Source organism: Camarhynchus parvulus, chromosome 5 (assembly GCF_901933205.1).
Source record: "Camarhynchus parvulus chromosome 5, STF_HiC, whole genome shotgun sequence".
NCBI classification, from domain to species: Eukaryota; Metazoa; Chordata; class Aves; order Passeriformes; family Thraupidae; genus Camarhynchus; species Camarhynchus parvulus.
The window spans coordinates 18,770,542-18,784,546 of NC_044575.1; the positions used below are offsets into that span (position 1 = coordinate 18,770,542).

General features: G+C 43.4%; 1 protein-coding gene across 2 annotated transcripts in view; it reads left to right on the forward strand.

The window, feature by feature from the left end:
• Positions 1–293: 293 nt before the first annotated feature.
• PRR5L (proline rich 5 like) overlaps positions 294–14,005 on the forward strand; it is a 41,145-nt gene continuing 27,433 nt past the window's right edge. Inside the window, exons 1-3 of one of the 2 annotated variants that reach the window (XM_030950143.1) lie at positions 294–467; positions 6,400–6,523; positions 12,556–12,915. In XM_030950143.1, coding sequence (XP_030806003.1) covers positions 12,746–12,915 — 170 coding nt within the window. In that variant the 5' untranslated portion in view covers positions 294–467; positions 6,400–6,523; positions 12,556–12,745. The remainder of the gene's footprint in view (positions 468–6,399; positions 6,524–12,555; positions 12,916–14,005) is intronic. The other variant, XM_030950144.1, reaches the window with a different exon arrangement.

A 14,005-nucleotide genomic window follows, 5' to 3' on the forward strand; every position in this document is an offset into this window, starting at 1 on the left:
AGCGAGAAGCCGGCGGAGGTCCAGCATCTCCCGGCCGAGCCGGGACCCGGGGCCGGGAGCGCCCCGCAGGACCCGGGCCGGCCGCCCTTCCCCGGCAAGGGCCTCCCGAGCTCCTCCATCCTTCCCATTCCCTTTCTTTCGCTTAAGGTCAGAAGAATTTAAACTTCCTGACTCCGGCGGGACGGGAGGGGCACCCCCGGGCGGAGCGGGCCGGGAGCCGGGGAAGGCAGGCGCGGCCGGCCCCGCTCCGCCCGGCCCGGCCCGGCCGGCTCTTGTCTCGGCGGGGAGGAGCCAGCCCGGGGCAGGCTGTAGCAGCAAAGGCTGGCCGGCCGCCAGGAAGTGTAAAATCCTGGCCGGTGGGTGGCAAATTTCGCCAGATCGCGGCGAGGAGGCAGCGCGTCCGTCCGTCGGTCCGTGCGTCCGTCCGTGCGGGCGCGGGCAGCGGCAGCCCGGCAGCGTGGCCCGGGGTGAGTGCGAGCCGCGACTTCGGGCGCCGGCCCCGCTCGGCCGGGGGGGCTCGGGCGGCCCGGGCCGGCGGCGGTGCCGCAGGGGATGGATGTTTACCGGGGGGCGGCTGCGGAAGGGAGCGGGCTGGGCCGGCTCCCCGCGCTCGCCGTGCCTCCGGAGCGCTGTGCAGGCATGAGACCTGGGTAAGTTCTCCATTTAAAAATATTAAAAATAGACCCTCCGGCTCCATAGCGCTGCCGAGTGAGTCATTTCCAAACCAAATGTCTTAGTCTAACCCTTCCCCCCAGGAGATGCAATAATTCTGAAACCGGGGCGGAGGGAAAGAGATTCTTCTCCCGTCTCTCTCTAAATAAATTGAATTAGCACGTAGAGGAGACAAAAGCCATAAGAGTAGCTGGCCACCTGTTTAACAAAGTGAAGCATAGCTCCATCCCTTTCTCTCTTCCCTTGTACCTCTCCCGTGCTGTCGCCACCCATCTTCCCCAACGTGCGCTCCGAGCCTCTCTGCCCTAGGAATATTTACAGTGCTTTCCAATTTCGTGGGCATAATCTACTTCCCAGTTCCTTCCACTGCCAAACACATTCACTGCCACCGTCTTCTCCATGGGACATCAGCCACAGCCACACGTCATGCCAGCAGTCCCCCAGTCAATGCAGCTCCTGGCTGTCTATGCTGAAAAGAGTAGTCCAAAGCACAGCTATTTTTTTCTGCCTTTTCCAGTCATATGATGATTTGTTCATGTAAGTGGGCTGTCTTGACTAGAGGGATGTTTCATTTGTCAAAAACAAGTGCTGAGCGTATTTATAGGCAATGCTGCAATTTTGTGGTGTGAAAGACCTCGGTTATGCAGAACTCGTTGATACCTGGATCAGCATGCAGGACCTGTTTACATCTTGCCTATAGTGCTCTCTGTGTGTGCATATTTCATGTATATACCCACAGATCGTATTTCATGGTGAGGCAGCATGCACAAAACACAGGAACTGATACACAGGTTGCGTATTTCTTTTTCTTAAACAGATGCCACAGTCCAGCTGTGCAGTAGCTCCTGACAGTATAGCTCTAAATCAGAGAAGACAAGACACTGTGGTCTACTAATGAACTGACTGTCCTGAAAACCCCCTACCAGCAAGTAAAATCCTATCCTCTTACCTCTGTGAAGAACTTTGTTAGCAAAAATTTTGACAACAAAAAATGACCTACAGTTGAAAATCTGTGCAGTAAATTATGTCCCCTGTTTTACAGCCATGATAAGGATGTTAGATTTGAGAATGTGGTCTGTGGTAGCAACCCAAAACTTAATGGCATGTTTGTGTAGGTAAGTGGAGAATTGTGATGTAAAAGCACTGGCATTCTTTTTTTGCTGCTTAGATTAAAGTTCTCCTATTAAAGCTACATATACTTTTTACAGCCAAGAGAGACCATTGTGATTGATGGACCTGTCACAAAGGTGAAGAGTGCTAAGAAATTCCTGCAGAAGGCATGCAGCTTTTCTCTTAGCTGTAACATAGAAGAGATTGATGAACTTAGGGGTGCTACTGAACTTAAAAAATGAAAAGGTTATTCTCTTGTGTTCCAAAACACAAGAAAAAGTAGACTTCAAATCCCAAGTAACTGCAAATTTCACAGCAATCGAGGACGAGGTATGCTCTTCATGCACAATCATTAGCATTCAGAATGGCATTCTTACTAAGATATAACATCTGAGGGAGCAAAGTTCTTGGGCTTGAGTCAAAAAACGTGCATTTTGATGAAGCTAGGAAGAAACTTTTCCAGAGGTGGATTATTCTTGGTTGTCCATGAGGGGGCGTGTCCTAAATCTCTGGCTGAAGTAGCTATCATGTCAGCTATGGAGTGTTGCACTGGGTTCTGCATGGATGGCACTGGCAAGCTGGCAGTGATGAGGGTGGGCAGGGAAGTATGAGTGCACTCAGGCCCTTATTGGGAGTCTTTTTTGGTATGTCAGCCTAATAGTAATATCTCCTTTTGGCAGTTTTACAGCACAGTTAAGGTGACAGTTTCGCATTTGTCTTCCGCCTTCAAGATAAAATTCTTTGTAATAACTTCATGCAGTGTGTTTATGGGTTGTCTGATATCACCTGAAACTCTGATAAGGCTTTCAACGTTCGCTTTCAAAGTTCAGCTGGAACACAGGTAGTGTTTACTGAGTCCTTACTCCCTTTTGGAAGAATTTCAATTCCTTAAATTTTCAGCAACCAAAGACAGAATAGGTGAGATATTTAACCTTTGATGTAGCTTCCGTTCTTATGAAAAGAGTGGAGGGATGGGACTTGCATGTATCAGCAAGGATTTGAAAGTAGCACACACATAAATACCAGAATTTTATCCTTCTTGTAACTCATATTCAGTGAGTTCAGTTTTCATGTGACTTTTTTAGCCGCCTGTAGTATTTGTGGATTTTTTTGCCCATAATGTATGGCCTTTTGTACTCATTGTTTCTGCTGATGTGAGTTCAAGCATAAATATACACTGACTAAATATGTGCTGGGTTCCAGGGCCTATTCAGTAGGGCATAACAACCTGTTTTTACTGCACAAGATGAGTTTAAGTGCAGCTCAGATGGACTGAGGATTTTAGCAAAACCCCAGTTACACTACAGCTGGCTGAGGATGGGCTGTGATGTATAAGCAGTTACTTAACTGCCACGTTTTGTAGCCTCAGGGTTAAAAATGTGGGGCATACTTAGGTTTTTAATAACAACAACAGGAATTTGAAAACAAAAGTCAAACAAAAAGGAGTAAGAATGAAGTGCAAGAAAGCACAAAGATAATAGATTCTCATTCTAGTTGCAGTAGGGATAGTTCTGAAGTCATTTTGGTGGCTGACTTATTGTTTGATTTTGATAAAGTATATCTTGCATGCTTCTGATTAACATTCCTAGAAAATTGAACATGTCATTACATTTAGAGTGATAATGACCTTTTTGCTTCTGAAATGACATTTTTCGCTCACGCCATACTTTTGCCTGGCATACAATCATAGAAACATAGGATTAGAAGCATTGGATTAGAAGGGGCCTTAAAGATCATCTAGTTCCAAGCCCCAGGCATGGGCAAGTACGCCTTGCAGTAGACCAGGTTGCTCAGAGCCCTATGCAACCTGGCCTTGAACAATTCCAGCTTCTCTAGGCAACCTGCTCAGTGTTTCATCACCCTCACAGTACAAAGTTTCTTCCTAATGTCTAATCTAAAGCTATTTTCTTTAAAGCCATTCCCCCTTCACCTATCACTGCATGCCCTTGAACACAGTTCCTCTCCAGCTCTCTTGTAAGGCCCCCTTTAAGTTCTGGAAGGTGCTCTATCTCTCCCTGGAGCTGTCTCTTCCCCAGGATGAACACCCCTAGCTCTCCCACCCTGGTCCACTGCTCTGATCATCTTCATGGCCCTCCTCTGTATTCCTTCCAACAGGTCCTTATTGTGTTGGGGGCTCCAGAGCTGGATGCAGCACTCCAGGTGGGGTTTCAGGAGAACAGAGTGGAGGGGAAGAATCCTCCCCACTGACCTGCAGGCCACGCTGCTTTGGGTGGAGCCCAAGATGTGGTTGTCTTTCTGGGCCAGAGCTGCACATTGCTGGGTCATGTCAAGCTTCTTGTTCACCAGCACCCCCAAGTCCTTCTCCTCAGGGCTGCTCTCAATCTGTTCCTGGCCCAGCCTGTATTTGTACCTGGGATTGCTTTGACCCAGGTGCAGAACTCTGCACTTTGCCTTGTTCAACTTCCTGTTGAGGCCCTCAAACCTGTCTAGGTCCCACTGGATGGCATCCCCTCCCTCCAGTGTGTTGATTGCACCACAAGCTTGGTGTCATCAGTGAAGTTGCTGAGGACGTGCCCAGTGCCACTGTCCTTGTCACTGACAAAGGTGTAAAATGGTGCCTATCCCAGAACTGACCAGTGCTCTCCACTTGGGTAAGGAGCCATTCACCGCAACTCCTTGAGCGTGACCACCTTTAAGAAATCATCCTGTGGCTTGTCTGTTCCTCTCTTGTGAATTCCCTTAGGAATTTGTTTGTGAATTCACCACATTTGATCAAGGAAGGAATGGTCTAAAAGGTCAAATGGTCTAAATGGTCAAAGTTTCTCTGAGATTTGTGAAAATATTTTTAGAGCCCGTGCTGAAGGAATGGCTCTTCACTTCCCACATGGGTGAAATTCAGAAGGGAGAGCAATGCTAAGTTAGTTTCTGGGTTTGAAAACCTATTTGTCAATTCAGTCCAAAGGCCTTTTCTACAGAAGGAGTTTGATAGCTTACTCATGCTTGTGTCATTCAAGTGATACATTCTTGGGCTGTTTTTCTCCAGTAGGGGTGCATTTACTAGGGCATCTGTTGAATGCAGGAATACTGCCAGTGGAAGGAAACAACTGTGTGTGTTTCATCTTCCTTGTTTTCTTGTGTGTTCCCATTTAGCTGTATTTCTTGAAAATCACCTGCTTATCAAGTGAGTTTAAGACTGGTAGGAACAGCATAAGGGGGCCTGAGATCCTTGGAGTACTTTGCTATTAAATCAGCTGTGGTTTTTGGAGTGTTAACAGCTTAAGTAAAGCCTTGCTACAGAATTGGAGATGAAGCAGTGGTGATTTTACATTTGCCATGTGTTGGTGGGTGAAACTCAAAAAACAGTTGAGGGTAAGTTTGGTGCTGTGGATTATGATAGCACTGCAGTGATCCATTTTGAAAGGATTGTTGCTCCAGCTGTTATGGATGCAACTTTATGGAATGCCTAAAATACCCTAAAGCTTTCAGTTGATCAGAAAATGGTGATAGATCTTATCTTTCCCCCTTCTTATCCATTCCTCCTCTCTGTTGGATTGTTTTTTATTGTACCAAAGAGGTAAGTGTATTTTTTCATTCTCAAACCACTCCAACAGTTTTATTTTTCTGAGCCTGTGTGACATTTTTGTAGCTAGGTTTTGGTGTGGTAATCGCTTATTAGGGAGATAAAATTTATTTCAACCAGATTAAATAATCTGTTAGTGCATCTAATTCAAATTTGTCTCTACCTTCATTCTGGTCAGCTAAGTGATCCTAATGAGCTCTTCTTCTCACCCAGGCATGTCAGAGTGTTTTGCAACCATATCGTGCCTTTTAATAGCCATAAAAATTTTCTTCAATTTTTGAATGATGTGAGTCCTAGGAATTAAAAAAATTGTTTGAAATAACTCAGAACATCTATGGTAGAAAACAAAATAACTTTGCTGTCTTAGATGCTACTCCTATATAAGATATTTATTTTTCTGTGTGTTCTTTACTCTGAGCAGATCTCTTTAGTTCACATTGAACTGGCTTGCTCTGTGTTATTATTGATTTCTTAAATTTCTAATGAGTAGTCGTACTATCATGTATATAGATGTGAAGTAGCAGTCTTGCTTTGAACTGGCTGTAAACTCCAAGGGGACTGCAGGGGTCTCTCTGCTACAGAGAACGTTCTCAGACCATGGTGGGATATACACAAAGGTTTTTTCCCCTCCTCATATATTTACTCTCACTCTTAAACAGAGTTTCACTTTGAGTTTCAGGTTTGATTTAACCTCAGAAACTCAGAGCACAACTGAGTGAATACCACTGAATTTCTTCATAAATGGTTCTGTTATCAAAGCCAAGTTAGATCTGTTTGTGAAATTGTTTGATATGTATGGTGAAATAAAGGCATGGTGTGGGTCAAATTGGAAGAAGGAGTATGCAAAAGGTGGGGATGGAAAAGAGGGATGCTGTTGTCTCTGTTGTGGAGATGGGTGTGTATGAGGAAGATAAGGAAGGGGAGATCTTGTTTTGTGGCAGTAAAATTGTTGATTATACGATTGCATACCAGAGTGTGAACTTTGTATCAAGAGGGCTGTTTTCCCCAGTTCTATTGATGTCACTTTGATAACATATTTAAGCTCAATAGTTAAAATCTATCCATTTTAATTACAGATATATGAGGCCAGTGGAACACCTCAGGACTATTTATGGGACATCAAGTTGCTGCCTTTGTGGTGGTGAAGCCAGGAAAAAAAAAAGACACCTTTTGGTATTCAATCAGCTTAGGAAGGGAGAGGTAAGGAGAGGTAGATCAGATTCATCCTTTTCTCTCCAACCCTGTCAAATAATTTGAAAGGTTCATTAAAGCAGCTTAGAGGGATATTTTTGTTTGATGAATAGGATCCTGGCTTGCAAGGTTGAAGACCAGGCTAAGTCACTTCACTGGCTTAGCAACTTTTATTTCCTCAGCCAGAAAATTGAGCAAATTATTTTTACTCTTATTAGCATGCCTCCAAGAGCTCTTGATGAAAGGAGTGATTTGCAGGACTGAGTGGCCCATCTGCCTGGGGCTGAGCCTCCCTGGGATCCCTCAGGGCTTTCCCATGGTGCAGGGAGGGGTGATGATTTTTGGGATCAGAAACAAATGCCATTAATTTATGGGTGGAAGAAGCTGTCTGTTACAGTTTGTGACTTGGATCAATCCTATTGACAAGACTGAAAGACCTGAAGGCTGGTCTCACACTCTTCCACTTACCTTCCTGAACTGGGAATGTCTCCTGGCATGGGCTGTGCTCCTGGTGCTGGCATGAGCACACCTGGAGATAAACTTTTCCTTATTTAAGGAGCTGCTCACAAGACAAAGTGTCACCACTTCTCCATGCTGATTCAGGACTTGATTCAAATCATATTAAGATCAATATTTAGTTCAATTCCTGTTGTTTTTATGGGCTGTAGATTAAGCACTAAACTTTTCATGGGTCAGATAGCCAAAGGTGTGAAGGCATGAAAGCATGACGGTGTAGGAAGGAATATTTCCTAAAACTGGACCCTAGACTGCTTGAACATTTTTGAAACTCTTTCAATAGCTTCTGAGGTGTATCTAAGACACAGCTTCTGATCATTGTTGACCAGAAATAACCTCTGTTAGTTATTGAGTGAATCTCAATTTTATCATCTTCTCTCCTGAAAAGTAGGCGAGATGATGATCAAACCTTGTTTAAGAAACTGAGCAACTGGACCTGTAAGAGGAGCTGAATGTGCTGTTGATGTAGTATTGGCAAATACTGCCTGTGTAAGAATATAAATAAAATTCATGCATGTGCCATGTGTAATTATGATGAGCTACAAGGCTCCAAGTTACAGGTTGTGAGCTGCTTTTCCACTTCTCAGTGTGGCTGCATAGCAGGTAAATAAGGGATTTTTGTCAGAAGTGGTGTCTTCAGATCTTGTCAGATGAACTTTCATCAAGGGTTTTGCCAGTCACATACTTTGTTGAAGATTTATTGGGCTGGAAGAAGAATCAGCTAACAAGAATCTGGTTAGCTCTCTGCATACTTTTTGTGTCTAAGGCAGGATGGGACCGCTCATTAAGCACTGTAGGCTTAGTACAGTGGGGCATTTTTCTAAAGGTTCTGTCTTCTACACTGAAAATGATTACAAAACACTCAGATGCTTATTGCAGTGTCCAGTTTTTGTATTTTATGATCATACGTCATCAATGTCACAACTGCATGAAGCATATAAAAGACAAATATAAGCAAGTGTGTATTTTTCTTCATGAAGGGGCTATTTTTAACACTAAAAATAATTCAATGGCAAAACGTCAGTTATGTCAGGATAACCCATCATTCTCTATTGCTCTGTTTCATTCTCCACTATTTCTTTCCCTCCTGTTTTAAAGTTACTTTTGGACCTGTGGCTTTTTGGTGTGAATTTGTTGTGAAGTAATGTTGGTGAAAGTTTTCTTCTAAGAAGCAAAAACAGTTGTAGATTTTTCTGCCATGTCACTTCTGTTAGCAACTGTTGCTCTGAGTTTCACAGAGAAGACATCAGAGGAATTTTAAACGGTCTGTTCTGTTAAATCTCAGTTACCATGGGCCTTTTGTTTGTTTGGCCCAAGATTATCATGAAGATTCATAATTTGGAGACCTTGGTGCCCATTTTTAATTTGGGTTCTTCTTTCTTCAGTAGAGAGAGATGTTGAAGTAGGGGTGACTCCTGATCTTGCTTTTCCTCCAGACAGTCAGATGTATTATGGTCTGTTGGGAGGGAAAGGTCAATTCATGAAATCATTTTATAATGATTTCTCTGTTGTTTTTCATGGCTAACAGAAAACAAATAATAAAAGTTTCCTAGCTTCATGACTGTAATGTTTTTATAAATGTCTGTATCTATGTGTGTTGGAAAAGGATTTGTCTTGATGTTCAATTATTTTCTTTGAAGATTCATATTAATCCTAAAAGTGTTTACTCAGATGTGATGAATTACAAGTAGATGAAATTACATTGTTGTCAGATTGACTCATGGTCCTGCTGTGCTGCCTCGGTTGGGGACATTGACTTTCATCTCTGCAGAGTTAGCTCCCTTGGAGACCTGAGTTTTACACAGATGACATTCTGCCTTGTTAGAGCTCTAGAGGGTTTTGGTAGCCGGACTTTGAGATGACAATCAAGGGTAAGGAAAACAAAAGGACTGGGAGGTAGGACATCTGGCAGGGAAGGAAGAGCAGTACCTATCTCTCTGACTTAGTCATGACAAGTGACTTGCCAAAAAAGGTGTGCACGGTCATTAAGCAAGATGAGAAGAATGGGGAATGTTTTAGGATATATCAGCTGGCAAACAGTTTGAAATCCCCTGATGCTATGTAAAGCATTATCCCAGCAGCTCAACCACATGGCAGTGAAAAATTATCTGGTATGGCTGTATGTCTTATGCAGTCACTGCACTTCAGTCTCTGACTCTTAATGTGTTTTATAATTGATGGAGAGAATGTTGTTTGGTGCCCGGAACATGCTGCATCCTGGTGTCTCCCATCATTCTGTGTAAAAGGGGAAAAGTGATTGCTTCTCTGTAAAGCTTTTTCAAGTTCTGTGTTTGCTAATAGGATTGTGATTATTAGAAGTTGAGTTTTATTTTGTAGCCTTCTAAACCACTTTAATCCTAGCAAGAAGACAATGCAGATGTGAAGGAGTTTATAGTGAAAGCCTCTAGAAGAACAGTGTGTTTCTGAACATTTCTGCATAATTCTGTGAGAGTTTTCACAGCAAGATGAAATTGTTCCTTGCTCAGCATTTTGCTAAATGCTGTTTGTTCCCAATAGCTCAAATAGCCTGAATACCATGAGGGCTTCTTACTAGCCTATAACTATGTTAATGCCTTTCTTGCCACAGGGGTAGTTTCTCCCAGTTTTTAAAAAGCCAAAAAATTGCACACTGCAGAATGCACACCACAGACATTGCCAAGAAACTGCTGCTGCAACCTCCCTGTGAAAATGAAGCATTATTTACAAGGCTTCCTTGCTTTGGGGAAAACATTCAGTGGAAGCTAGTTGCTGTGAAAGGAAAATCTGGAGTGATGGAAGTGTTTGATTGGGTTCAGGTGCTTTGTTGTACCTTCAGGTAGGTGCACAGGATCTGCAGAGTACCTGTTACAAAAGTCAGTTTTTTAGTAAACACTCTGTTACTTTGAGCTTTATGGAGCTCTGAAAACAGTTTAAATGGGCTGTGGGCATGGGGAGAGAATGATCCTTCTCACAGACTGACATTTCCAGTTCTGGTAACACGAAGGTCAGTTATGCTTGGATACCATTTAGGGTTAGCCTGCCTTCAGAGTAAGAGTTTGGTGGGCCTGCTATTTAATAGTTACTGGGTTTAGATAAGATAGGAGAGATTTGAGTCTTTGAGTCCTGAGGAAATAAGACCATGAATCAAGTCCTAAAGCTGAAGATCTTGCTTTAAATTCTTAATGAGATTCTAAAGTAAGGTTGACTTGACAGGAAATTCATCATAGGGCCCAGTGTAAAGCCATGGTTCTGCTGTGTGGAATCAGTCTTGTAAATCCCTAGCCCAAGCTCAGAAGAGACCTTCCTCGTGCTGGTTTACTGTTTGCACAGAACGGGCCGAAGAATTCCCTACCCATACCTGAATTTATATATGTTAAGGCACAGAGGTTGTTATATTGTTTTACATTTCTGATTTTAAGCTTTCCCCTTGCAACTTAATATAATTCAAATGGATATGAATGCATCCTATAAAATGATTTCATTGTTGGGGAGAAGGGTGCTTGCATGCCTTTGTGGCACCTGGGGTAGTGGTAAGAGGAGGCTTGTGGGTTAGCACATCTTAACCACTGCTTTCTAGCCCTGTTAAATGCCTGCTAGAAATAATGCTTATATTGCATTTTATACCTCTGAAAGTGAAAGGTGTCTCTGCCTGTGGCAGGGGGGCTAGAACCAGATGGTCTCTAAGGTCTCTCCCAACCCAAATAATTTTGTGTTTCTATGTGTAAAGATTGTTAAGTGAGAAGTTTTACACTGTGCTGGGAGAAGTGATCTGTCACTCATTCAGCTCCTCATGCTGTCAGCTTTAGAACTTGTAGACAAACATTGGCAGGAGCTCTTGTTTTGCAACAGAAGCAGCCTCTATACTTGGGCTTTGCCTTGCGGCCACCCTTTGGTCTGCTATGAAAAGAACCTGCCTCGGCTCTCCAAGGTGCTGTAGCTTTTTCCTCTGGTGCTTTCTGATGTGATTACAGTTGTCAATGGAGAAATTGCTGGCAGATTGAAAATGTGTGGGCAATGTCAAATGAACTGCTGCTGCAAAATGCACACAAAAGATTCTGCTGATGTGGTTGTACTAGTTTACATTTAGTCTTAATGTCTAAAAGTTATGACTTTGTTTTTGTTTTTAGTTTAATTGTAACAGAGCAGGCAAAGAATCAACATACCCTTTCAAGCAACAATAGTTAAGGCTAAGCTTATGTCACAAAAGACTGTCTGGGCTTTGTCGTCTCTGAAGACAGCCAGGAGTTGTCTAAAGCAGGAAAAAGTTGCACTTGTAGCCATGTTCCAGTTCCACAGACATCTCTGCAAACTGTATTTAGCTTGTGAGGATATAACAATGGTATTTATTTCTTGAACAGCACCAAGAATGATAGTACTGTGTGTTTCAGTGCCTAAAAAGTGGAGTGTTTTCTCCATTAGCTTCCTCATTGGCAGGGCATGTGGTGTCCATGGCACAGCAAGGGCCTTGCAAAGGCCTTCTGGTGATGGATCAGAATCTGCCAACGCTGTGCAGAACTGGGGTAACAAAGTGAGCTCAGCATAAAATGGGGCTGGCCAGGTGGGAAGAAAGCTGTTTTCTTATATGTAAGAGTTAATTATAGTTTGGGCAGTGGAAAGATTTTCCCGAGGCTGAACACCAGTCAAATTAGTGCAGACACATAGCATTGTTTTTGTCTGACCATCTCTCTTTTCACCTCGTGCTGTAGATGTAGTAGAAAAGAGATTTTGCTTTACATCTTTCATGTACAGTTCAGTTACACAACTCTTTTGTTTGTTTCTTTTCTCCTCTGCTCTCCTGTGTCTCACATCTCATTCTCAAAACTGCCGACTACATCTATTGCTTGTATTCATCTAAAGTGGGAGGATTTCAAAGTACAGAAGCTTTGCCAAAGTTTTTTTGTGGCTTTTATTCAAGCTCGCTTCTTCTATTTCTGTGGTTTACTTGGGGCTACACAGTCATCTACATGGAGATGATGATCAGAGTGGAAAATACGGGCATTTCGTAATTGGCCTAGCAATTACTTCTCATGCTGTAGAAAAACCAGAAACATAAAAGCCCTGCTCATGCTCAAAATATCTGTATGTTAGAACTCTTTTGAAGAAGCTCCTTATTATATTCTTTTTGTAGTGAGCTGATAGCAAGTGGGTTTATTCCCTTGCACAACACTTCCCAAAAAAAAGCACTGTTAGACTATTCATCTCTTTTTCTGTTGTTCATCTTTTGTACTTCTCTAGTGGAATAGTTTTCTCTTTCTCCAGTTTTACTATTTTATATACAAGCTGAGTGGCTAACTGTATTTAGGGGTATTTGCAAGTGCCTCTGGCAGAAGAGTTGAGGCATCTTGCAGCTCTGCTAATTGAAGTCAAAAGAGAGACCATGCTTGCATTTCTGACTGGCTCTGTTGGGTCATCGTTTAAGAGGCAAGATGGGAAATAGGGCTGTTGAAGAACTCTGGAATTCCAGAGTCTTCTCAAGCTGCTGTTAATGGCACAGGGTATTTTCATCCCTCCCTTTTGTTCCTTACTCTTTTCTCTTTTTGTTGCAGGACTGCTTCAGTTCCTTCATCATGCAGCGCATGTACAGCCCGGCACGGTGGGGAATTGCTAGTCCAGGGCTGGCTTTTCAGTTTTGACTGAGTCCTTGGGCTTGAAGACTCATGGACATTGCTGAGATTGATGCTTGAACCTTGGAGAGAAGAGCCTTTCTGATGGTCCTGCTCCGCTGCACCTGACCCTATGAAAGGAGGGTTCACCGTAGCTCTGTCCTTTGCGCTCCAGTTCCACAAGATGGGCTCGTTCAGAAGGCCCCGACCTCGCTTCATGAGCTCCCCTGTCCTCAGCGATCTGCCTCGGTTCCAGGCAGCCCGGCAGGCCATGCAGCTCAGCTCCAACTCTGCCTGGAACAGGTCAGCAGGACCCACCTGCCTGAGCTCTTGCCCTGCAGCAGCTCCTCAATGAGGGCTGTGTGTATCTTATGCTTGTGCTTCACACCATTTAAGACTAAACTCATCTGTTTATAAGCATGCACAAATTTTTGGTATGTCCAGGCTTTGCTGGCATTGAAAGCATCTGTGGAGTTGAAAAATTTAGACCTACTAGTGCTCAGTTGGTTTTGGATAATGTTTTTCAGCCATACTGTCTTGAAAAGCAAAATTGCTTTTTGTAAACAGTTGCATCTTTTAAGTACCATTTAGGAAAACACAATCCTAGTACTGTAATAAATGCCAGTTTATTAATTCACAAAGGCATGTATTTGCATATTATGAAGCTTTTATCACAGTCAAGTTCCTCTGACAACTACTAAGCTTGTGCTTCAATCAGCATTTCCTACTGATAGCTAAATCTTGTCTGCTGTGTGTGTCTTGCAGCAATGGCAACTGGAAAAGCAGTGTGAAAGGTGAAGAGAGAGATGTCCTGTGTCTTGATCTGCTGTAATGGTCTGCTGCTACCAGAAGTGGGTGTTCCCACCTTCCCTTCTGCCACATGGCACCAGCTCTGTGCTCTGCAGACTGTTCTTGCTTGCTGACCTAGCTCATTTTACCAATGTCACACAAAAGTAGCCTGGCAAAAACACAGCAGTTTTGTGCCGTGATAGTGAGCTGAGGTCTGTGAAGCATGCAGATGCCATAACTGGCCTGCAGAAGGGAATGTCTGCTTAGGGAATGACATATGCCCTTGTTAGCCATGGCAAGATTTAGAGCTGCTAAACCTTCTTGTCCGCTGTGACTTTATGACTTCCTCTGTGCTGGTAAGAGAATTAGAAGATACTCCAGCAGCATCTTACAAGCATTAACAGTGCTCAAACTCGGATCTGACTGAGGTGATGTGGCTGCAGAACATCTTCCAGCATGGCCAGGGTCTTGCCAGATGCTCAGAGTGGGTGTTTCATGGTAGAGTCCCTGGATAATGCAGCATGATATGTTTGGCAAATATTACCAAAAAAACCTATGTCTCCTCATAGCAACTAGCCTGCAGCACCCAGCAAAGATCCCCCAA